Genomic DNA, 25835 nt, shown 5'->3' with positions numbered 1-25835 from the left:
GACGGGGGAGGGAAGGAGCAGAAAAAAAATGTGAGTGCCATCAAAGGCCCATGCCGACCAGCAAAATGATCAGGCCAAACACAACCTCGAAGACATCAAAGCAGTCCATGCCGCTCGTACATAGCAGAAAGTACGGTCTAACGTTTTGCAAATGATAATACGTACAGTGTATAGTGTATTTTTTATATATTCTTGTTGAATTTCAAACAAAATTAATTGTAATAACAATTAAAAAAAAACACACAAAAAACAACAAGAAAACGTCTTCGGGCCTTTGTGTCTTGCTGCTGTAACTTTTTTTTTTAAGTTGTCTGCATTGAATTTTTTTTCTTTGATCGCGATCAGACCGGCCCATTTGGTACCGGCCCACCGGGCATTTGCCCCTTTGCCCATATAGCCAGTCCGCCCCTGTTTGGTACATTGGTTACATCTACGTGAGGACGCTAGAGCTTTCGAATACAGGTCGATCAACTTTGACATTTATTTAAATAAATGCATGAGATTGCACTAAACAAAAAAAAGGAAGTACAAACAAAAATACTTTAACAAATAATTGTAGCCTATACGAAGTGTTATTGTATCAATTAGTTTGGATCAGTCATGTCATTAAATTTGTAATAGAATCAGAACAAAAATCAATAAATTAGCGAGATTTGATTTTTTTCACCCATTGGTTTTGTTTAGCGCTATTTCATGCTTTTAGCTTTGTCAATACGCTAAAATCCTATCACTTGTCTGGACCAGCTGGTAAAATGGTGGTGGGGGGGGGGAGGGGAAGAAATACCTGGGTTAATTTTACAGTAATCGCTTACTCAAAGCATTGGGGGAAACGACCTGAATTCGAACCCATGGCTTAAGCCTCCTCTAACCACTATGCTGGTGAAGAGCTAATAATCACAGATGATTGTATAGTTACCTATATATGTTTCAAACTTAATTTCAAGAGGTGGCCTATAATAGGGTCTAAGTCAGTTTATACCGCCAGTTTCAGCAAAGCACTATTTGTTTACCTTATTCGAGATACAAAAACAAAAGCAAAAAATTACCAGTTAATGAACTAATTGTTGTTTTTAAATTAATTCTTGTGTTGTCAGGTAAAATAAAAAATATGGAAATATTCAGCTTGATCTGAGATCGGATGTTGGAGAAATAGCCTGAACAAATTTGTTATCCGACAGACATAGTGAGTTGATATAAGCTTTGTTAAAAATATTTCTAATCGCACAGACTTATCAGTCTATATCTATTACAAATTAAATGGCATGATTGATCCAAACTAATTGATACAAATATACTTAGTAAACACGTTGTTTTATATGTTCGATTTTATTATTATTGATTTACGCGAGGTCATTGATAATAAATTATTGTGCAAAGTTTCAACTTGATGCATAAAACGGGAAGTGAGAGAAATAACGTGGACAAAATGTGTACCGGAAAGACAGACAGACAGACAGAGTTATTATAAGCTTAGTAAAAATAAGATTGAGACCGACTCACTTATTTCTACTTAAACACTCAGACACACGCACAATATAATAATTACATATAAAAACTAATAATTTACCAGATAATAAAAGATTACATCAACATGATAAGAATAGGATCTCAGATCTCAAGCGCACCATATAGAAAGCATGTCATTAAAAAGAATTGCATGGTTCATGAAACATATGTTAAGGGCCTTGAGAAGTAAGTCTATTTTAAGATATGCTATTGTCCAAAGTACGCCAAATATATTATAAGCCTATCATTTAGATTTTGATGTGTCCGCCTTTATGGACTGGGGATAAATAGTACGTTATAATAATGATATTGGACATTATACATGTATAAGCATCGAAAACATATTATATGTTAAAATAGATCTCTTTTAAAATCTATGGCCTTATCACAAGATCAACGGGGCTCGCAAAGACCCTCCTTCAGGGAAGAGTACCAAGAAAAAGAAGAAGAGAAGACAGAGAAAGCGATGGGAGGACAACATAGATGGACGGGCCAACCATTGATAAGAAGTTTTAAACAAGGCAAAAGACAGGGAGGAATGGAGAAAGACGGTCAACAAATCTTGCATGGTGCCCCAACGGTCCAACAGACTAAGGGATAGGTAAAGGTTGATATGACATGATTAGGAAGTAGTTAGGAATTAGTTATTTGTTTCGGGAATAGGGTAAAGTTTTAATTAGCGACAAGTGACGTGACAGATCTTTAAAAAGAAGAACGCTCTAAACGACGCTAGAAGGAGGACGCTTATTGTAAAGTAGTAGACTTGAGTACGACATTATTGACATCGGACGATTCCTTTTTGAGTATTAAACATATTGTTAGAACAACATATCAGCGTCGACTACATATTTGATTGTTTCGGCCTTTCGCCGGTGTTACTGAAGTGTTGAATTCAGCGTTACCTACAGTCAGATCTACACTAGACAGATTGTCAAGAATCAACACCGCGCAGAGGTCTTAACAACGTGGCGACCCCAGACTCGGAGCTCACTGGCAGCAACATTCAGAAGGATAGAAGCCCTCTGTTAGGAGGAGGCAGAAGTTACGTCATCGGCCTAGTCTGCAGCTAGACCCTGATTATACAGCCACGTCGGCGAAGGAAAGCCAGTGAGACCCTGGACTCGTAGACCTAGGAGGTAACGAAATATAGATCTAGATCTACATCTGTAATTTGTAAACGCCCATACGTTGGGGCATCGTATTGAAGCCTGTAGTTCGGGTTCGAGAAGGCTACAGTTGCTGAAGGGAAGAAAACCGTCCTGTCGAAGCCGTACTGAAGAGATATCGCCTGCCCGGCATCTTGAGAACGAACGTGAAGGTCACCTCTGCAAGGCCAAGATCGACCGTTGAGGTCACGCCAAAGAACTTGTGACGTAGGAACCATCTTACTGCCTACGGCACTTAAGTACAGTAGTGCTAATCTGATCTACGTCTCGGCTGAATCTGTGCTACACGTTAGATAGCCAGGTAGCCGGTATTTTAGCACTGGACTTTGACTTTGTCGCTGGGTCAACTGTTGGACCGTTCCAGTTTCACTTTGGACAGACGACCACCTGGAACCACCGTACCTGCCTTGGAACCAGCAACCGGAACCAGACTCTACGTCACCGACGAACCGGAGCCAGACGACAGATCACCGTGAACCAGAACCAGACGCCGTACCACCGAAGAACCGGAGCCGTTGCAGACCAGTACCAAAGGACCTTGGAGAGCCGAAACGTTCGCTGTCGTTATCTCACCGCTAGGGAAGACATCGCCGTGAGCCTTGCCGCCGGGACAGACATTAGCGTAGGAAGAGTGGACCCGAGACTGACTGTGGAGTTATCGCATCGCCGCTTCTTAGACAGATAAGTCAAGTGTTATTTAACTACTTTCTCTTTAGATTAATTAGAGTCTGTAGGGAAGTGACCACTCGCTAGATTATCACTACCAGGTTAAATCGTGGTGGATTGGGGATATCCTTAAAAGTAGGTGTAATCTAGCAAGAGGTCCAGATATACGTTTAGCTGTTAATTCGTCCTGTATGTGAATGTGAATCATTTAGTTAATCATTTTTAGTAACGTCATGTATTAATTGTTTGCAATACTCCTGTCTTAAGTCTTACTGTCAGACGAAAGTCTCATTCATTAGAACTAGATCTATAGTTTGGTGTTTAACGTATTTAGGTTTAATTTCATAGTTTATTTGTATGAGTAAGTTATATACACTCCTGGCTGTGAAAGCAGGTAAGAAGTAACTAAGATCTAGCGTAATCTAGACTAGATCTGGGGAACAATCGAGGTGAAGCCTGATTGCCCATTTGTAATTTTAGTATTTGCAAATAGACAGGTTGGTCTATTTACCGGCGACTCGTGTGAGTAACACGTTGTCGGTTGAGTGTGCGTGTGTCGCACAGCGTATTCAGTCGGGTCAGAGTGTAGCCTACACACTGGTACCAAGGATACTAAGTGTATCTTGGAAAGTACAGAAGTTATTAAAAGTCGGAGTTGGTAGTCTAGACGCTGAGGGTAGAGTGACGAATTTAATTCATTGGAATCAAGAGATATTAGGAAGCCGCGGAGCGAGGTTACGCTCAAAAGGTAATTTGATTTAAAGTAACATAAAGGTAATATGGCAACTGCTCCAGGGTACGACCTAGAAGAGTTTAGGAAAAAGCTAATCCAAGAGGCCAAGACAGAACTGGAACTACGCGGCAAAGAACTGGCCGCCTATGTGCAGCAGATGGTGGCGGCAGAAGCAGATCGCATAGAGCGGGAAAAGGTTAGAGAGGCAGAAAAGTTGGAGAGGGAAAAGGTTAGAGAGGCGGAACGTGTAGAGAGGGAGAAAAAAGAAGAGGCGGAACGTGTAGAGAGGGAGAAGAAAGAAGAGGCGGACAGAAAAGTGAGAATTCAAGTTGAACAGATGAGGATAGAGGCTGGTGTAAGTGTGCCCACCGAAGGAAACAGCAACAATAGTGCCAACATAGAAAGCCATAGTAGCGCCGCATGGATGAAGAAGAAAATCCAACCTTTTGCGGAAGACAAGGACGACATCGGTGACTATCTGAAACGCTTTGAAATTAAACTTGCAAAGTTTAATGTTCAGGAGAAGGAGTGGTCCGAAATCTTGTTGGACTTCGTACATGGGAAAGCCCTCACGATTTGCCAAAACCATGACCACTCCATGCAAAACAGCTATCAGGTGCTAAAAAAGGAACTGCTAAACGCATATGGGCACAACGCGGAAACATTCCGAAAGAAGTATTATGAAAACACGCCATCCAGCCAAGTTGATCCCCAAACAACTATCAACTCAGAGAAAGACTTCTTCACTAAATGGCTCGCATTCGAGAATGTAGAGAACACTTACGAGGGGTTGAAGAACTTCATTCTGATTGATAACTTTATCAATAAGTGCGACCCTCAGCTACAGTCCTTTGTAAAAGAAAGAAACCCGAAGGTAATTGAAGACTTGGTAGAAATTATTAGGATCTTTAAGAATGCTTACCCAAACAACCCACTTTCAGTTAGCGACCATAAAAAAGTCATTGACCTGGTAAATTATGTAAAGGGAAATGATGTTAGTGATAGGGAGTATGGTAGGAAAAATGATAGGTCCAGGGAACGTGGAAACAATGGTCGGGATAGTTATGATGGCATAAAGGATAGATCCTGGGAAAATGAAAACAATGGCAGGGAAAGTTATGATAGGAGAATAGATAGACCTAAAGCGGATGATAGAAACTTTAGGGATGTTACATGTTTTAACTGTCAGGAAAAGGGGCACATGGCATATAGAGGGAATGGAGCTGGCAATAGAAATGCACAGGGTAATAGTGGCACTAGTGATAGGAGAGGTAATCAAGGAAACCGTAGACAAGAGAGGGATAATCGGCCACCGGATAGGGTTAATTTTGTAAGGAGCATCCAAGACAGGGATCGTGATAGTGGACATAGTGAATCAGATGAAGAAATTAATTACGTTGATTGTGGGGAAGATAGATTTAAATTATATCCAGGCATGATAAATAATAAACAGGTAAATGTGATCCGGGACACAGCTAGCAGTACACTCGCAGTTCGAGGGGGATTAGTGAAATCTAAGGATTATTTAGGATATATCAAATCAGTCAGGTTGGCAGACGGCGCAGTTAAGAGATTCGAAGCGTGCAAAGTGTTCCTTCGATCTCCATTATACACAGGGTATTGCGAAGGGGTAGCCATGCCAAGGTTATCTAGAGATGTTTTACTTGGAAATGTAACAGGTGTCAGAGCCGCTTCTGACAAGCAGGTTAGAAGTTGGAGAAGTAGGTATGGCAACAAGAAGCGAAACAAACCTAGAAAGGACAGAATTTGTTTTAATTGCCATAAACATGGGCACATCGCTAAAGACTGTTGGAGTAGGGCAGAACAGTCTGAACAGAAGATTGCGAGTTCGGATAGGAGGCACAGGTCTGTATCCGACAGTGACGATAGAAGAGATGACTGTGGTAGCGGTAATCGCAAGTCATACCGAGGTAGAAGGCCACAAGCGGGCTATAGTGGTGTAAGAAGAGATGTTAACTCCAGTTGGAGAGAACAAATGTATGAGTCGTGTAGATAGCCTGTGAAACATAGCACTATGAGACTGTAGTGTGTAAATAAGTTGGATTTTATTTAATTGCTTATTCTTAATTAATTGACTTAACTAGTAGTCATAACTAGATGGGTATTAGGTTGTTTAATGTATCTTTGAATAGTATATTTATGTTATAATATACATGTAATTTGGTTATCATTAGATTGACTCATGTTAATTATGTAAATTCGGGTAGTATGTATGCATTGCATGTATGTGGGTATGAACAGAAAGGGCATTTATAAGGCGACGATGTAGTGATATCAAGGAAAAGTAAGTTTTATAATTTAGTCTTTGTATTTGATCATGATCATACATCAGTAAAGAGTTAGGTCGTGTGGGGACAAGTAAGTGGAGAGAGAAAATTAAATACACTTGTAAATGCCCGAAAGAACGCTAGGTGTATAGTGGGAGAACGAGTATTGATAAATGTCAATTTGTCATATTAGGTAAATTGTCTGTCCTGACGTGTGAGGGAAAGCGGTGTAACCTCTGGAACGTAATGTGATGAAGTATAGATAGACACACCTATAGTGTCAGCGCAAACGAACTATGTCTGCGATCACCTATGGCACATCACAGTGGACAGTATCAGTTAGTGACACTTGAGGGAAATAGTTGTTCAGAGGAACTTGATTGTGGACACAGAAAGAGAAGTTGAAATCGCAATCAAGACTCAAGTTGTGTTGTCTTTTATGTTTCCCTACATTTTGGCCCTTGCACATTGTAAGACTAAGACAGTAGATTAAAAAATTGACAGGCAATTTTTTTTAGCGGGAGGGGGAGGAGTTGTTATGACATGATTAGGAAGTAGTTAGGAATTAGTTATTTGTTTCGGGAATAGGGTAAAGTTTTAATTAGCGACAAGTGACGTGACAGATCTTTAAAAAGAAGAACGCTCTAAACGACGCTAGAAGGAGGACGCTTATTGTAAAGTAGTAGACTTGAGTACGACATTATTGACATCGGACGATTCCCTTTTGAGTATTAAACATATTGTTAGAACAACATATCAGCGTCGACTACATATTTGATTGTTTCGGCCTTTCGCCGGTGTTACTGAAGTGTTGAATTCAGCGTTACCTACAGTCAGATCTACACTAGACAGATTGTCAAGAATCAACACCGCGCAGAGGTCTTAACAAGGTAAAAGATGGTTATTATATTTCTTATATTACTGTGTATCGATTATAATCTACGAGAGGGTAAGATTATGGGAGAAAGGAAGAGAAATAGACAGGACGGAAAAAAGAAGTCATTCAATAAAGGAAAAGGAGAAATGGAGGGAGAATATAGGAAGAGAGGAAAAGGAAGGCGAAGAAATGAACCAGGAAGGAGTAAATAAGGAGAAGAGAATGAGAGAGGAAATGGAAGAAGTAAATGAGGGAGAAGAGAAAGTAAGTAGTATTGAAAAAGGGAAAAAAACTTGTACTTGACAGATGTGGTCGCATAAGTTTAATTAGGCCCCTTTATATTTTGTTTAGAGCTTTAAAGAATTAAGTCTTGACCTAAAGAGTTGAAACTAACAGCTTTTTATTTTCATAAGCACTTCGCTGGCATAGTGGCTAGAGTGTTGGCATGAGTAGGCTTGGGACCCCAAGTTCGAATAAAAGTTTTTAAACTTTTTTTGCATTCAAAAAGCGATCACGGTAACCTTGAATAGAATTCCCCCTTCTTTCTCCCCCTCTTTTTTTTTTCCCAGTTGGTCCAGACAAGGGCACAATAACTTTTCTGTACCAGTTGAGGGTGGGGGGAAGGGGGTATTTCAAAAACATTGAAAACAAGCAAATTAAAAATAAATATTTAAAAAAAAACAAAGCTTATATTATGTGTAATCTTATAATGACTTATGGATTACAGAAGTTCCTTCAAAATGAATGATTACATCTTACGCGTATTTCTTGTGTAAATCTAGTCATTTATGAAATTAGAGACTCAAACTCTGCTCAGTCTTGCATATTCAGGCAACCCATGCCATGCGCTAATGCAGGAGCGGAGTGGCTACATGGACGTTCGGGCCTATTCCCGGTGGGCCTGTACCCAAATGGGCCGGTAGGGCCACCTAAGGATATCCTTATGACACGTATTTAATTGAGGTTTTATAATATTCTCTTATCAAAGTGACTTTTGAGCGTCGTGTAATCCTCATTGAATCGAACGCATGTTTCTGAAATAATGAACTAGCCTACATCCGTAGAGACGTGCTGGCTTCCGAATCCTGGTGAAGACTGTGGTTTTTAATTTCTGATGGGTACCTGGCATTGGTTTGGGGAAAAGTGAAGGCAGTTAGTCTTTGCAGGTCACATGACATACCAAACATCCCATAGATCGCCATTTATTTACATACATATTTGAAGGTTTCACCCTTTTAAAAATTATAAAGCAACAAGAGGTCTACATTCATATATATGTATATAATATTATCTTATATCATTATGATATACAATTTATGAGCAGGATTGTAAAGAAATGCCCGGAGCAATTTTGACACCTAGTCCGCCCATGCTCTAAGGGCACTAAAGAAGAAGCATGTCCTTCTATATGGAATAAGAAATGTGCCTTTTTTTGTTGTCTAAGTTTATACGCTGTAATGAACAGGAAGATAATCCAAGGACAATCACAACTGTTTTTTTTAAAATAAGTAGAAAGTAAAGTTTCCCTTTCAGATCTTGTGATCTATGATGTTAAGGTCATCTGTTTCTGTGTCCTATGGTTAACGAGCAGGGTATCATGTGGCCAGCGCAACGACCAACCGCCTTTACTTTTCCCAACTAAAGTCATGTACCCATTAGAGTCGGGTGGTCCCGAGATTTGAGATTTGAACTCAGTGCCCCAGGTTCGGAAGCCGAGCGCTTGGCCACTCAGTCCCCCCTCCCCCCATGTTATAATTATATATCTTTGATTTTAAGTAATTTACCAGACCCAGACCCAGATCCAGATCCAGACCCAGATTCAGACCCAGACCCAGACCCATAGAAAGCAGAGGAGCGTGAAGAATTTTTTTTCTTTGGGGAGGGGGGCGTCACAGGCAAAACTTTCTGAAACGTTAATTTAGGATTAGAGTCATTGCGGAAGCTATAATTATTCTTAGTTATTCTTAGCGTTATGGTCGTTGTTAAAGTTATTCTTTGTTTAAAGTTAGAGTTAGTGTTTTATGGTTAAGAGTTATGATTCTGGGTTAGGTTGTTAGAATGAAGTGTTATAGGTTGAAAGTGAGATTTAAAAATCTTCACTTTTGTTGAGAGCGCTCTATTTAAATTGTGTTCATTTCTTTGATAAGCTACACTCTTAGAATTACGTAGAACACAAAAGGAACGTTTATGGTACAGAGAGATAATGTTTGTGAGAGTCTTATGGGACACACCTCTGAAGAGGCCTCTAAATCAATTCATCGATTCAACATTAACTATACGCTACCTGCTGACATTTAGTTAATTAGAGAATCCAGTTATTGACGAAGTATTACATGGCTAATACATTCACAGTGATACCTTGAGGCATTCTTCGGATCCACAACCTTAACAATGTGGAGGAAGATATTTTTTTCTTTGCTTGCTGGCTGCTGGCTAGCAGAGTGGAGCTCTGCCCACACCACCAGTAACGATACGGACATCCAGATACTGACCAATGCTGTGTCCGTGTTCTCTTACGACCTGTATAGAAGAATTGGCGTCAAGGCCGTGAATGTGATCTACAGTCCGTTGAGCGCCCACACCGTTCTTTCCCTGGCGTATATGGGGGCCAAGGGCAACACCGAGCATCAGATGAAAAACGTACTTAGGGTAAATATTTCTCTTTTTTTACGTTTTTTTAGTTAATCGAATTTCCAAAGGCGTCACCAAATAGTTATGCTTTAGCTGTGATCCAAAGGTTTTAGTTTTTTTGTTATTTCATTTTTTTTTTGAGAAGCTGGACAGTAAGGACTTTTGGTTTGCTACGAGTCAAAGTCAAAGAGTATCTGAGCTTGACTTTGATGACTTTGAGTGTCAGCAACGTTCCCTGCACACACAAAAAAACACATCCCGCAGAAAAAGTGTGATTTTCTTAAGTGTTCTTCTCCCATCTGTGGTATCAATCTCAGATCTGTTATAATTACTTCAATATTGTAAAATCGTTTGGCTAAGAGGTTCATGTACTTTGTTGTACACGGTCCTTTCCATGGACTATTCACGATTTCACTTATCATGTAGGCCTATCTCTATCGTTCACAATTATTTCGCCAACGTTATATTGTATACCTTTTTCGTTACCAAATGCCATTCAGTTTATTCAGTGGCGTAGCTAGGGTGTTTGATGTCGAGTGCGGCATCTCCTCATGATGCCCCCCTTTCGAATATAAAACAGCGAAAATATGTTATTATACGTTAACAAAATATATTGCAAATAAATATTACGAGCTTTCTTGGTCGCAACACTATCAATAATTTTATCAAAATCTGTTTTCAACCAATTGCCTACTTGGTGAGGCGCATCGTTCATTGGTATTAATTCTTGATCAACTTAATTAAGTCTGAAAAACTTCGCTCGCATATAGCCATACTTACCGCAATTAGGTCTATCAGAAATATGTAAACATCTGATAATTCTACCTGAAGAGAATCTTGGACATCATTCTTTTTCTATCAAAACAGAATCTAACATTCAATAGGCATCACGAATATTTAGAATCTTTAGACAATATTTAGAACTGAATCATCTAGAGGCATTCTAGTTGATATCTTTTTATTAATTTTTTTTTGTTAACTTAAGATTTCAAACAGGTCCTTGTTGGAGAAGTTCAAACAGGTCCTTGTTGGAGAAGTTCAAACAGGTCCTTGTTGGAGAAGTTCAAACAGGTCCTTGTTGGAAAAGTTCAAACAGGTCCTTGTTGGAGAAGTTCAAACAGGTCCTTGTTGGAGAAGTTCAAACAGGTCCTTGTTGGAGAAGTTCAAACAGGTCCTTGTTGGAGAAGTTCAAACAGGTCCTTGTTGGAGAAGTTCAAACAGGTCCTTGTTGGAGAAGTTCAAACAGGTCCTTGTTGGAGAAGTTCAAACAGGTCCTTGTTTTTAGAAGTTCAAAGGCTTCTGAAGAAATTGCTACAAACTGTGGACGCCTTTTTCGCTCCAGACGAAATTTATTTTGTCAGTGTCGCTATAGCACTATCAAGATTGATTTCAATCTGAGAATTCAATAGTTGGTATAGCGACAAAATTCATATTTACCAACCAAATTATGATATGATCATATTGGGTGATTGAATCTTCCCCTTTTTTGCTTGGCTTCTTTTTATTGCAGCCAATGCGTCTTTAATGTTCTGCACTAATCCTCAGATCAGAGCACATACTTTCGCTGAAGGTAATAATGGCTTCAGTGTTACCCTTCTAATTAGTAGTTATCGATGTTTTTAATGTTTTTCATTTAAGTCTCGAATTGACGATCCTAGTTTTTGAAGGTAGACTTACCCGTCGTTAATTCAGGGGCCAAGAATACAAAATAGGTGAGAAAATTAAGACTGAAGAGCAACTAACACTACGTCTACTTGAGAGAGTTTGCCTTTACAATTCTTCTTCAACTCGTTCGTGATGTCCATTGAGGGCTAGATTCTGCTTTGAGAGAAAAGGAATGATATCCAAGATTCTTTTCATTATTAGATTTTTACCTTTCATGCCGTCAACCATTTTAACCAGAGAGAACAATTTCTCTGTCAGAGCTAGCACTAGGAGCGCCATCCAGACTTAGCAATAATGAGCAACGTTCATAATATTAACAGAGTGGCAAAATAAATATTTTTTTATCAAATACAGTAGTTCATGTTTGTTCATGTATGTACAATGTGTGCAGCTTTTACTGAGAAATTTTGTGCTCAGTTTGATGCCCCTCATCACTTGATGCCCCGTGCGGCCCGCACCACCTGCACATGGCTAGTTACGCCACTGAGTTTATTGCTGATTATGTTATCCTTCATTATGGTTTCTAATATTTTAATTGATTAAATGAAAGCTAACATTCTATGAAGTGAAAACGACAATAAACATGTGGAGTTTAAATAAACAAAATCTCGGAAACTTGAGATTTGAAGCAAGAAGAGTGGTCAGCATGAAAGAGCGCCGAACCAACAAAAACCGGATAGAGGATGCAGGCCTATCTGCAATTGACAAAACCTACCAATGTCACGTATGCGGCCGGCTTTTCAAAGCGAGCATTAGACTTTTACAGTCATCTTCGAGTCCATAAGAAATAAGAAATGTGCTCATCTTCGAGTCCATAAGAAATGAGAAATGTGCTCATCTTCGAGTCCATTAGAAATGAGAAATGTGCTCATCTTCGAGTCCATAAGAAATGAGAAATGTGCTCATCTTCGAGTCCATGAGAAATGAGAAATGTGCTCATCTTCGACCACAAAGGAGATGCTATACATATATGAAAATTTGATTCTACAGTTTCGAAAAATTCACAAAAATTTTTTATGTGGTTTATTAACTAACATACTTTCCAGATCAATTGATAATCATTTTCTTAATAACTACACATAATACACCACAAACCTCATTTAAAAAAATAATTTGCCTCTCTGTGTGAAAATGTCCCAATAGTTTTACACTTGAACATAAAGAAGAGAGAACAGAAGATAGTGATACAAAATTGTGTCTTAATAATACTCTGTTACACTGAGGCAAGGAATTGTTTTTAGAACATTTCTTTTGTATGGGATAAAAATAACTTTTCATGAGTTGAGTTGTATTATTACTATTAACCAATAAATACAAATTACATTAGAAAGCCCATTCACCGGTGGAACACTTTTAATAGTAGGTCAAGGTCATTCAGAGAATATAATTATAGGTGATATCTCCTTTTTATCCTTAATGACTAAGTTTCTATAGGAAATCATTGTCAGGCAAGTCAAAAGACACCTTGGGCTTCTGAGGGTTAAACGGAGGATGGGGTAACTTTAATGATCTTCTTGTCAGTTCTAAGAAATACTGACAAGAATTAGATGTGTCGGTCGTGTGAAGTACTTGGACACAATTAATAAAAATAATATTAAAAATACAAAGAAAGACTTGGACAACCCTAGAGCCTCTGGAAGGTAACCTGTCAGAAAGACTTGGACAACCCTAGAGCCTCTGGAAGGTAACCTGTCAGAAAGACTTGGACAACCCTAGAGCCTCTGGAAGGTAACCTGTCAGAAAGACTTGGACAACCCTAGAGCCTCTGGAAGGTAACCTGTCAGAAAGACTTGGACAACCCTAGAGCCTCTGGAAGGTAACCTGTCAGAAAGACTTGGACAACCCTAGAGCCTCTGGAAGGTAACCTGTCAGAAAGACTTGGACAACCCTAGAGCCTCTGGAAGGTAACCTGTCAGAAAGACTTGGACAACCCTAGAGCCTCTGGAAGGTAACCTGTCAGAAAGACTTGGACAACCCTAGAGCCTCTGGAAGGTAACCTGTCAGAAAGACTTGGACAACCCTAGAGCCTCTGGAAGGTAACCTGTCAGAAAGACTTGGACAACCCTAGAGCCTCTGGAAGGTAACCTGTCAGAAAGACTTGGACAACCCTAGAGCCTCTGGAAGGTAACCTGTCAGAAAGACTTGGACAACCCTAGAGCCTCTGGAAGATAACCTGTCAGAAGATAACAAACATTGACTGGGACCATGGGCATAGCAAGGCAAACAAAAAATATATTTGTATGTATGGGTGTGTACATTATTAATATTTATTACATTCTGACCCTTCATTCTTTCGGAAGACGTTTATTGTGCCCTAGAAAAGGTTCTTCCTGGAGTTAGTGGAAAAATTGTAGACTCCCCGCCATTGCCAGCAAGAAGCCCCACCGCCAAGAACTATTTTCGGTATTGAAAGCCAACATAATGCATATTTGAGTTATCTACAGTGCATTATAATGGTATTAAAAAGTTTTATTTCAAATACCGAATGTGCTATTCTTACTGACTTAGATCCTCCCTTGTCGTTCGGCGCATTGGGCAGCAAGCTGTTTCCACAAAAATCTGTCACTGGCAATGTCTGAAGCCTCTTCCCTCCTGCTCAGAGGACCTCCATAAAAGTGTGGCGCCAAGTTGTACTAGGATGTCATCGCAACTCTTATTATACGTAATTCATTTTGTCAGAGAACATGTCCCGCAAACCTCACGCGACGATCTGTGACTACCTTACTAAGGGGTCGACTCCCTGTTCGGCATATGATTTCCTTGATTGAGACCCGATCTCTATAACTGACTCCTAAAATCCGTCTTAGCCATTTTTGTAGAGCCACATTTAGTGTTTTTCAATTTCGGAAGATGACTATTCACTGCACTCTATTAATGGAGACTTGCCACCAGTAGAAATGTGTGACCTCTCTTGAATTAGCTGTTGGAATTAGATGACTGTAGTTTGCTTTAGATTTTATATCGAAAAGGAAAGTTTTATTGTCAAAATCATCTGTTGGGGGGTTTTAAACAAAAAATCTCTGGAGTTTGTTTTCAAAACCTCATTTAGCTACGCTCATAGAATTTCGTAACTGTAGTTTGCTTTAGAATACTATTGAAGAGAGGGGGGGCTTTCAAACTTAAACATCTTTGTAGATTTTAATTCCAAATCATCTGGAGGGGTTTTAAATATTAAAAAGAAAGATATCTGGTTTAATCTCAAAACCCACCATTGGCTTGGCTATGTGTAATTTGTTTAGTTTTATATTGAAGATGTATTTCTTAGCCTCGAATCCCACTGGAGGGGGTGGGATTTCATTTCGGATGGGGGGGGGGGGTTGAATCCAGAAACCCCCTCCCCCGGCTACGCCCATGACTGAGTCGACGCAGTGAGACTGCCAAATAACTTTAGAGAACGTTTGCTTCACTGAATTAAGTTAATATTTTTTAAAAAATCTTTCTGCTTAAAATTTTAGTAACTTTAATTTCTGAATATTTTGTTTTCAGCTCAAGGATCTACCTTCACCCCATGAAGCTTTTCATGCGCTACTACATAACATTACTGAAGTACAAGATGTTGAAGTCTTGGTGGCCAATGGCATGTGGTTGAATCCTAAGCTGAAATTGAGACCAGAGTATCAGGTATATATCAATCAATTAAACTATCTATCTATCTATTTACTGGTAGTAAGGTCATAGCTGTATCTTATGAACGGAATTCTCGTTAGCTTTAAACATTAACAGAACGAGGGATTGGGGAATTCCCTGTGTGCCAAAGGAGATTGGATGGTTTCAGAAAAAGGCGGGAAGACGTAGACAGATAAAGGCGGGAAGACGTAGACAGATAAAGGCGGGAAGATGTAGACAGATAAAGGCGGGAAGACGTAGATAGATAAAGGCGGGAAGACGTAGACAGATAAAGGCGGGAAGACGTAGACAGATAAAGGGAATTTAAAAACGGGAGTATTCAGTTTGGACATATAAGAGATGAGCGACTATAGTAAATGTATTTAAAATAAATGGTGTTGTACATTTATGAAGTTTGTATATTATCAATTTCTAGAATAAATATTTAGTACTTTTTTTAAAAAAGGAATTGAGTTTATACTAGCATCTCCGCCATCACGATATTGTTGGAGTGTTCTCAAATTCAGAGGCCTGAAACAGAACAATACAAAATTAAAACATCAGAAACACAATCAATACATTATTAACTTTTGGGCACTAGATATATTGTGTCACAATCTACCAATCTGTCTATCTATTTGTATTTATTTATTTTGGTTATAATAAACAGTTTTTTTTAATCATTTTATCTTGTTGTTCTATTTTTAAACACATTTTTAGAGACAAGTTTCAACTTTGTACAATGCAGCCTCAGAAACTATAGACTTTAAGTCACTTGGCGGTCCGGAGAGACCTATCAATGAATGGATCGCTAATCAAACAAAGAATCAAATCACATCTTTCATGCTACCAAGTACAATATCCCAAGATATCCAGATGATTTTGATCAACACTTTATTCTTTAATGGAACATGGGAGTCCCCATTCGATGAGTATTTGACTCATAAAAACTCCTTTCAACTTTCATTGGGAAATAAAATAGACATTGATTTCATGAGGCAGACTGCTACGTACCAAGTCAAAATGTCAGCAGTGGAGAATGTCGACGTCATCAGAATGCCTTTCACAAACGAGAGGTTTGCCTTTTACATAGCACTTCCCAAGTCTTATTCTGGACTTAGAGACTTCGAAATGATGATTGTTCTACAAGATTACGAACGAATCAACGGATTGTTTACGGACATGAAGACCGAGCGTGTTGATCTCATGTTGCCAAAGTTTAAGATTACAACGTCACTTAATTTAAATAGAGGCTTGAAAAATTTGGGGATGACCGACGCCTTTGGCCAGCTGGCAAATTTCCACGGTATCTCTGAGAATCAATTGTTTTTATCAGAAGTTATACAGAAAGCCACAATAGAAGTCACAGAGAAGGGAACACTGGCAGATGCCGCTTCAGCTGTCACTCTTTCTAACAGACTAGGATTGCTTCGGAAACCTTTAAAGTTTAATGTGGATCACCCGTTTATGTTTTTCCTACGCGATGATCTCAATGGCCTGATTCTGTTCCAAGGAAAGTTCACAAATCCTACAGTTAAGGAATCATCTGAGGATCGGCGCCGAAAATAGAATAGTTTTGTGTTTATTGAAAATCAGCAATAAATTTCTCCCACTTACCTGTATTACTTTGTAGACTACACAAAATAAATTAAAATTATAAAACAAAAAAACAAAGTTCTGATTGTCCTATTCTTATCATGAAACAAATCACGTGATAACCTAAAATAGAATGTTTTAATTAAGGAGAAAGTAACGTTCCTCGATCGTTTTATGTGTAGCAACTTCTCTCACTCAATTTTTCTCTCACTCAATTCTCTTCAATAATCTCAATCAGTTTTCATAATTTTCTCTATCTAGTTATCTCAATTTATCTAGCTCATTTTATTCATTTCTTTAACTGAGTTATCTCAATTTATCTAGCTCATTTTATTCATTTCTTTAACTGAGTTATCTCAATTTCTTATACTACGTATTCTCAAATCTTTCTAAACCGATTCTACCCAACTTCTCTCCAACAGTTTTCTCGACTTCTCTGATGCAGTGGCGTAACTAAGGGGGGGGGGGAGGGGGGGGGCCAAATGGGTGTCCGAAATTTATTTGTAAATACATAAATTAATATATTTGATTGACAAATAGTGTCAACGGGTGTCTTTTTTTTTTCAACATTTATGGATTAAAAATTTATTACAAAGACTAAACCTAGATCTAGGTCTATCAGTACGTTGACTTTGTTGACATTTTACAAATATATTTTCCCACAGAGATCAAAGTTTTTTTTAAAGTTAGTTTTACATTTTAAACTTTGTTGCCACGAATAAAACTGCATGATATACAGCGAATTCTAGGTATCTTGTTACCTTTACTAATAATAGATCTAAATGGCGAGTATTTTATGGCTACACTAATTAACATTGAAGCAAAATTTACAGAATCGAGTATAACAGATCTAAAAGTTATTCTTAATAATGCAAGAATAGTCCATTATTCGGGTTTGACGTCTATAATTTCAGAATTAAACTTCACACTCGAGTTATTACCCATCTTTTCATTTTTCCTCAATCCAATGGAAACTCTCTTTTTATTTCCATCTAATCCTTTTGCTTTCGCACAAAACATAAACAACAAACAATGACGTAATATCATATAATATTAGCACATCCTTCCTTTTGAAGTTACTATCACACCCTTCCTTTTAAAGTTCTTAAGAGTGATATCTACTAGCAGGGCCGGCCCTAGCATTTTCGGGGCCCTATGCGAAACGGATCGCGCGGGGCCTAGTCTGGGTAGGGATGAGCATAATGTCAATATTATTTTTTTTTGAATTAAAAAATAGGCCTACTTTCGTCTTTGCAATACATTTTTATCAAATGAAATGCCACTTTTTATTTATAGGCACCCCAAAATGTCAATTTCGTCTATTCTTCAGGAGATTTGAATAAATTCAAAAAAAGTTCAGGACTTTATCGTATATTTTGCCTTTTCATGAGATTTCCTGGAGGCCCTGGGAAATCAGGAGGTCACGAAAACCCTGTTATTTTATATACGTTATAATGGTGTAATTTAATAATGTACACTTAGAATTAGCGCGTGTCCTATGAAAGCGCGGGGCCCACTGCAACCGCATAGGCTGCAGTGGAGTAAGGCCGGCCCTGTCTACTAGGAACTTTAACAATTCGTCCACTTCTGGTTGTCTTGACTGGCACAACAAGTTCTCTAGACGTTGGTCTATAACTGTCTGTTTCGTTTGTTCCAACAGTTTGCAGTTCATTGTTTCCATCGGTATCATAGTACCCAGAGATGTCTTCATCGAAACTCTTATTCAAAAAACGTTGATTTCTTCTGTATGTTTTTCCATCGTTTGTCTTTATGATGTAAGATCTGGGTGCTGAATGTTTTTATGACAACTGCTTTCTGCCATGTTTGACCTAGACCCGGGGTCGGCAACCTGTGGCTCGCGAGCCACATGCGGCTCTTTGGGTGTGAAGCTGCGGCTCTTTAGTTCCATACACAAATATTATTTATTGTATCGAAACATTTTTTAAAATAGTTCTGAATCTTTTAACGAATATTAGACACCGATTCTATCTCTCAGCCACTTGTACTCGCTTTTCACCACACCCCTCCCCCATTACACGCGCCGTCACAGTTGTCAGTCCGTCGGATGTTTCTTTGTAAGTATTAATTCACTTTGACGCAAGACAAATTGGCATCTTAACCACCTGCCATGACTGTGACGTGTAGTTTGTTATTGTTTTTTAAATAAGTTAGAAGGGAATTAATCTTCTCAAACTTAGAAGCAATCTACAAGTAATGCTATTCTGGCAAGCTGTGCGGCACCACTAGAAATCGCACAAAAAGGAAAACCATTTACGATGACGAGTAGGTCAAAAACTGCTTCCTACGTGCATCTGAAGAATTGTTTCATGTTTAAAAAAAAAAAAAAAAAAATTTAAAAAAAAATCAAAGATTTGCCACTATCCGCTGAAACAGTACAAGACAGTATAACTAAAATGTCTTCAAATGTAACATATTTGCAGGTGGAAGATATTCAACTTTTTTTCTTCCTTATCACTTGCTATAGTCTTGGGACTTACAGATACGGCACAAGTTGCCCATTTTGTCAGATATATGTCTTCCCAAAGTCTAAAAGAAGAACCTCTAGGATTGCTACCGTTTGCGTGACAAACTAGAGGGGACGATAGGGAAAATGCCGTGCAAAATTACCTTGAAGACAGTAAGATCGATTGAAATAAAATCATTTAAAAAGCAACTGACAGAATATGACAGGAAAAAGTAAAAGGGCAACAACGATTCGTCGGAGCAAAATAAACCAAGACATTCTTATGTTTCACTGAATAATGCACCAAGAAATGCTTTGTGCCCAAAACGATTTCAACCTAAATAGATGAGGTCATGAATTTGGTAATCAAGACATTTAACAGCATCTTGTCAAAAGCACTCTACCACTTAAACGAAATGGAGACTCAGTATTCCGATCTCCTTCTTCCCAAACAAAAGCTATGACTTTCCAAAGGTAAGATGTTGAAACGTTTTGCTTTGTGCTTGAATGAAATAAATACATTTCTAAATGATGAAGGCATTTATCACACCGAATTAGAGAACGACAAATAGTTGCAAACATTTTACTTTATGATTGATATAACAGAGAACTTCAAAGAGCTGAATCTAAAACTGCAAGTAAAGGAAAACCCATCATTTGTTTTGGTAGAATTGGTTTGTTTTAAAGACAAATTTATTCCTTTTGCAGAAGATATTCAAAACGATCAATTACTTCATTTTGAATGTCTAAAGCAGTATCGCGATAAAATCAGTGAAACTTTTAAGATAAGATCATTTTATTGATCCAATCAAATGGAAATTGAATTTGACTACAATTGACAACATCAGCGTAACTACTGTACAATAACAGTATCGATGAAAAATTCGAACAACATTCACACACGAAACCAGCGCTTAATGAATTAGACTTCTATGTACTTCTCGAAGACAACAGCTGATCTTGTAATACTCTGACAGAAAGTGGGATAAAGGAATTTTTAAATCTTTCTGTTTTAGTCCTAATGGAAAGGAGATGACCACTTCGTTCAGATCTTATGACACGAATTACTTCATCACAGTTATACAAAAATCAAAGAATATATGCTTGACAGATTTGAGCAGTTCGAAACCAACAAAACTATTCGAGCATTCCTAGTACACCATCTCAACAGTTGGAGGTCCAAAAAAATGGACATACGTAACGCAACAAAGTGGACAACTTTAAGGAATACCGCGAGTAGATTTGGCGCATGGAATAATCTTCCAGATTGCTACAGTGAGTTGAAAAACTTGGCATTTGGAGTACTGAATATATATCGATCGACATATTCGTGCAAGCAAGCGTTCTCTTGCATGAATATAATTAAAAGTAATGTAAGAAGCCAACTAACAATTGAAAATTTAGAGTCATGTTTGAAACAAAAAAAAAAGTTACGGTATGAGCCAAATGTATCCGAAATTTCTAAAACCATGCAAAGCAAACATAATTATTAAATTTGTTTGCTTCATTGTTTGTTATTGAAGTACAAGTTACTGTTGTAAATAAATGTCTAACTTCTTTAGTTGTTACCCAAATAAAAAATAATTATCTAGTAATGCCATATATATATATATATATATATATATAAATATATATATATATATATATATATATATATATATATAAATATATATATATATATATATATATATATATATATATATATATACATAATTTGTTGTGAAAAACACTACTTATATCTTTTTAAAAAATCATTGCTGAGAACTATTTATAATTGGCGAAGAAAAAACTTTGCGGCTCTTTAAAAACTTCGAAATTTTGTTAATTGAAAATTTAGGCTCTTTCAACTCAAAAGGTTGCCGACCCCTGACCTAGACGAACTCTCCGACAGAATAATCTTTAGGTAGTCATGCTTTTGCATTGTATTTCACTTTGCTTTTCATCTGTCGTTCGTTGAGTAATGTCTCTGCATTTTCAGCTACCGATGGTTTCAATAGTTTGGGATCAGTTGGAATGATTCAATGAGTCTTCTACTCGTCAGCAGTTGTGATGGTGAATACGGCAGTCCACTTATCGGAGTATTTCTATACTCGAGCATAACGAGATATGGATCTTTCCCACTTTTGTATGCTCTGAATCCTTTTGCTTGCTCACAAAACATAAACAACCAACAATGACGTAATACCATATAATATTAGGACAGAATCTTCTTCATGCAGTGGAAAATTAAGATTTTTTTGCATATCTTGAATTCTGGTCAAAGCTCTTGCTCCCAATTTATATTGTTCAGAAGAAACTACAAAAGTCTGGACTGCATATACGGGAAGGTGCTAAAGAAATTAGTACCCTTTCATGCTTTCTGCAAAATGATGAGAAACTGACAAAAACCCAATCCATCAAAAAAAGCAAAAGAAAGTAGTGAATACTATGTATTCCCTGTAATCCCTGTGGGAAGCGTGGTCGAAAGGCTAAGTGCGCTTGAACTTGGCTTGTCTTGGCTACCTAGAAGGGGGCTCGAGGTTCGACACGCGACTCGGCAGAGTTGCTTTTACTGAGCGCCTAAAGGCAGCACGGAAAACCAACTCCTAGATACCCCACTGGTCCACAAATGAGATTGAACCAAAGCGCTCTGAGCATGCTATAAGCATGAAAGTAACGCTATATAATATAAAAGCTATAATAATAATAATCAAAACAACCAGAAGAAAGAAAAGACTTGATGGGAAGTTGAGTTCTAATGTAGGACTGTCAATAGAACTGCAATTCAAACGTGTTGCGACAGAAGTGCTGGACAGATTTCATATGGAGATGAAGGGGAGATTTTAAAGGCTGGAAAGAAAATAGATACCTTTGGGTTTCTTCTTGAACCAAGACACCTGTTAGATGAAGACCCGCTTATGACAAACTGTGCTACCTTTCCTGTTTGTATGATGAAATAAATGGAAAATCGCTTTTTCAATGATGTCATTGATGCACGAGCACTTTTCATCTACAAACCAGTAATACAATCACCAATAGACATATTGAGGAAACAGGCTTCATATGGGAATTACGTGTGCTCAAACTTTGCAACCTCCTCCGAATACCGCTAACTCAGGCCACTTCCATTACGTCATGTGAGAGATCATTCTCAAAGCTCAAGTTCATCAAAAACTATCTCAGGAGCACAATGACACAAGAAAGGCTTATCATGGCTTTAATGTTAGTGAAGTCACAAATACTAGAAAGTATCGATGTAGTTGATGTTATAGATGTCTTTGCTGCACAGAATGCACGACGTGAAGCGATATTAATTTTGTCACTTGTGCATTATTTAACTAATAAACAAAGGTATTATTCATTAAAAGAGTCTTGAATACTTTTTATTAAGTTTACTGATATACTGAACCAATTTGATTTGGGGCTTATATATTTTTGCGTACATTATTACATGTCATATGTCGAATGTCAAAATGCAAGGGGCCCCCAAAGAGGTCAATCCCCCCGGGCCCCCAAATCCCTAGTTACGCCCCTGCTCTGATGCAATTCTCACTTATTTTTATCAACTTCTCTGATGCAATTCTCACTTATTTTTCTCAGCTTCTCTCAGGAGTTGAACGTACAACTCACCTTAACATAATGTTTAATGGAGGCTGCTTTTCTATTATTTTTATTTCTTCTCAAAGTATTATCAGATTCTTTTTTTTTTCTCTAAAGATAAATGCGTCTTCCAGTGTCAGTGTAATGAACTCTCTTATATTTCTGTTTGATTCTCTTTTATCTGTTAAAATCTATAAACATTTAATAACTTATTTTAAAAAGCGCCTGGTCCTGCGGTATGCGCGCTGGCCTGTCGATCGATGGTCCCGGGTTCATAACCCTGTTCTCTGCCATCCCCCGTCGTCCAGTGGGAGGTTTGAACTAGAAAGAGAATTATCTTAAACTATGAAGGAACATCTGAAAGATCAATAAAGTTTAATTAAATAGTAACTGTAAACAATATACCCTTAACGAAACTATATTATCTGTTAACTATAAGTTATTGTCAAACCCCTGATGGATTCATTGAGTTGTTAAGAACTGCTAAATTAGAGGTATAAGAAAAAACTTTAAAAGAAATGGAAAAAAAATCTTCATTTATTTTTAGCCTACAGTGTATACTTTATTTTTTTTTTAATATGTTGGTGCTTAAATGTGCGCCCTACGGTGCCTTAACATATTCTCACACATGTGTGGCTTCCTGATGCTCGAGTGGTCGGACTGTCATCACGGTGTTCCTGAGTTTGAACCCTGCTCTCTTTCTACTCTCCTGCAGGGTCCTGAAAGAGGCTTAAGACGTGATAATCTACATTTCTAAAGGTCCACATCGTGTAAAAGTAAGAATCAAACGCCGATCATTATTATGAGCTACAGAAGTAGAAGAACTGAAGAACAGAGAAAGATTATATTATAATAATATCTTTGGAGACACAGCGAGTTGTTTGGTAAGCTGAATGACGTTCTTGCATCACAAGCGTACCGCAAAGCAAACTTATCATTATATCTAATTCTATAGTTCATAATGTTCATAATTAGCATAAGATCTCGGAGGCGGATGGGGAAGTTCATAGGTAAGATTGATGTTGTTACATTTAAATTAAGCAACATTCTCTTTATTTATTATTTTAAATTAACATTGAAGAGAGTGAAAAAATAGGCAGACAAAGACAGAGAAAGAGAAATAAACACAGACAGAGAGAGAGAGAGAGAGGGAGGTAAACACAGACAGAGAGAGGGAGGTAAAAACAGACAGAGAGAGGGAGATAAACACAGACAAAGAGAGGGAGATAAACACAGACAGAGAGAGGGAGATAAACACAGACTGAGAGAGGGAGGTACACAGACAGAGAGAGGGAGATAAACACAGACTGAGAGAGGGAGGTAAACACAGACAGAGAGAGGGAGATAAACACAGACAGAGAGAGGGAGGTAAACACAGACATAGAGAGGGAGGTAGACAAAGACAGAGTGAGGGAGGTAAACAAAGACAGAATGAGGAAGGTAAACACAGACAGAGCGAGGGACATAAACACAGACAGAGAGAGGGAGATAAACACAGACACAGACAGAGTGAGGTAAACACAGACAGAGAGAGTGAGGTAAACACAGACAGAGAGAGAGAGAGAGGTAAACACAGACAGAGAGAGAGGGAGGTAAACACGGACAGAGAGAGAGGGAGGTAAACACAGACAGAGAGAGAGAGGGAGGTAAACACGGACAGAGAGAGAGAGGGATGTAAACACAGACAGAGAGAGAGAGGGAGGTAAACACAAACAGAGAGAGAGGGAGGTAAACACAGACAGAGAGAGGGAAATAAAAACCTGGACAGAGAGAGAGGGAGGTAAACACAGACAGAGAAAGGGAGGTAAATACAGACAGAGCGAGGGACATAAACACAGACAGAGAGAGGGAGATAAACACAGACAGAGAGAGGGAGGTAAACACAGACACAGACAGAGTGAGGTAAACACAGACAGAGAGAGTGAGGTAAACACAGACAGAGAGAGAGAGAGGTAAACACAGACAGAGAGAGAGGGAGGTAAACACGGACAGAGAGAGAGGGAGGTAAACACAGACAGAGAGAGAGAGGGAGGTAAACACGGACAAAGAGAGAGAGGGAGGTAAACACAGACAGAGAGAGAGAGGGAGGAAAACACAAACAGAGAGAGGGAAATAAAAACCCGGACAGAGAGAGAGAGAGGTAAACACAAACAGAGAGAGAGTGAGGTAAACGAGGACAGAGAGAGAGGGAGGTCAACACGGACAGAGAGAGAGGGAGGTAAACACAGACAGAGAGAGAGGGAGGTAAACACAGACAGAGAGTGGAAGGTAAACACAGACAGAGAGATGGAAATAAAAACCCGGACAGAGAGAGAGAGAGGTAAACACAAACAGAGAGAGAGTGAGGTAAACGAGGACAGAGAGAGAGGGAGGTCAACACGGACAGAGAGAGAGGGAGGTAAACACAGACAGAGAGAGAGGGAGGTAAACACAGACAGAGAGTGGAAGGTAAACACAGACAGAGAGATGGAGGTAAACACAGACAGAGAGAGAAGGAGGTAAACGCAGACAGAGAGTGGGAGGTGAACACAGACAGAGAGAGGGAGGTTTAACACAGACTGAGAGAGGGAGGTAAACACAGACAGAGAGAGGGAGGTAAACACAGACAGTGAGAGGGAGGTAAACACAGACAGTGAGAGGGGGGTAAATACAGACAGAGAGAGGGAGGTAAACACAGACACAGACAGAGTGAGGTAAACACAGACAGAGAGAGTGAGGTAAACACAGACAGAGAGAGAGAGAGGTAAACACAGACAGAGAGAGAGGGAGGTAAACACGGACAGAGAGAGAGGGAGGTAAACACAGACAGAGAGAGAGAGGGAGGTAAACACGGACAGAGAGAGAGAGGGAGGTAAACACAGACAGAGAGAGAGAGGGAGGTAAACACAAACAGAGAGAGAGGGAGGTAAACACAGACAGAGAGAGGGAAATAAAAACCCGGACAGAGAGAGAGGGAGGTAAACACAGACAGAGAAAGGGAGGTAAATACAGACAGAGCGAGGGACATAAACACAGACAGAGAGAGGGAGATAAACACAGACAGAGAGAGGGAGGTAAA

The 25835-nt window shown here is 38.7% G+C and overlaps 1 protein-coding gene across 1 annotated transcript; it reads left to right on the top strand.

Moving 5' to 3' along the window:
* Positions 1-9546: 9546 nt before the first annotated feature.
* Positions 9547-16812, top strand: LOC106053048 (serpin B6-like). Its single transcript, XM_056016279.1, has 3 exons — positions 9547-9885; positions 15019-15153; positions 15859-16812. Exons 1-3 carry the CDS (start codon positions 9628-9630, stop codon positions 16705-16707), a joined length of 1242 nt encoding a protein of 413 aa, XP_055872254.1. The 5' UTR covers positions 9547-9627; the 3' UTR covers positions 16708-16812.
* Positions 16813-25835: the final 9023 nt, after the last annotated feature.

Source organism: Biomphalaria glabrata, chromosome 17 (assembly GCF_947242115.1).
Source record: "Biomphalaria glabrata chromosome 17, xgBioGlab47.1, whole genome shotgun sequence".
NCBI classification, from domain to species: domain Eukaryota; kingdom Metazoa; phylum Mollusca; class Gastropoda; family Planorbidae; genus Biomphalaria; species Biomphalaria glabrata.
The sequence above is the reverse complement of the archived record's forward strand: the minus strand, read 5'-3'. Positions and strand labels throughout refer to the sequence as shown.

Excerpts from the sequence above, each read along its gene's own strand:
- LOC106053048 (XM_056016279.1), top strand. The coding sequence starts at position 9,628 with ATGTGGAGGAAGATATTTTTTTCTTTGCTTGCTGGCTGCTGGCTAGCA. Across the intron at positions 9,886-15,018 it reads AGATGAAAAACGTACTTAGG|CTCAAGGATCTACCTTCACC; the intron begins GTAAATATTTCT and ends TTTTGTTTTCAG. Across the intron at positions 15,154-15,858 it reads AATTGAGACCAGAGTATCAG|AGACAAGTTTCAACTTTGTA; the intron begins GTATATATCAAT and ends ACACATTTTTAG.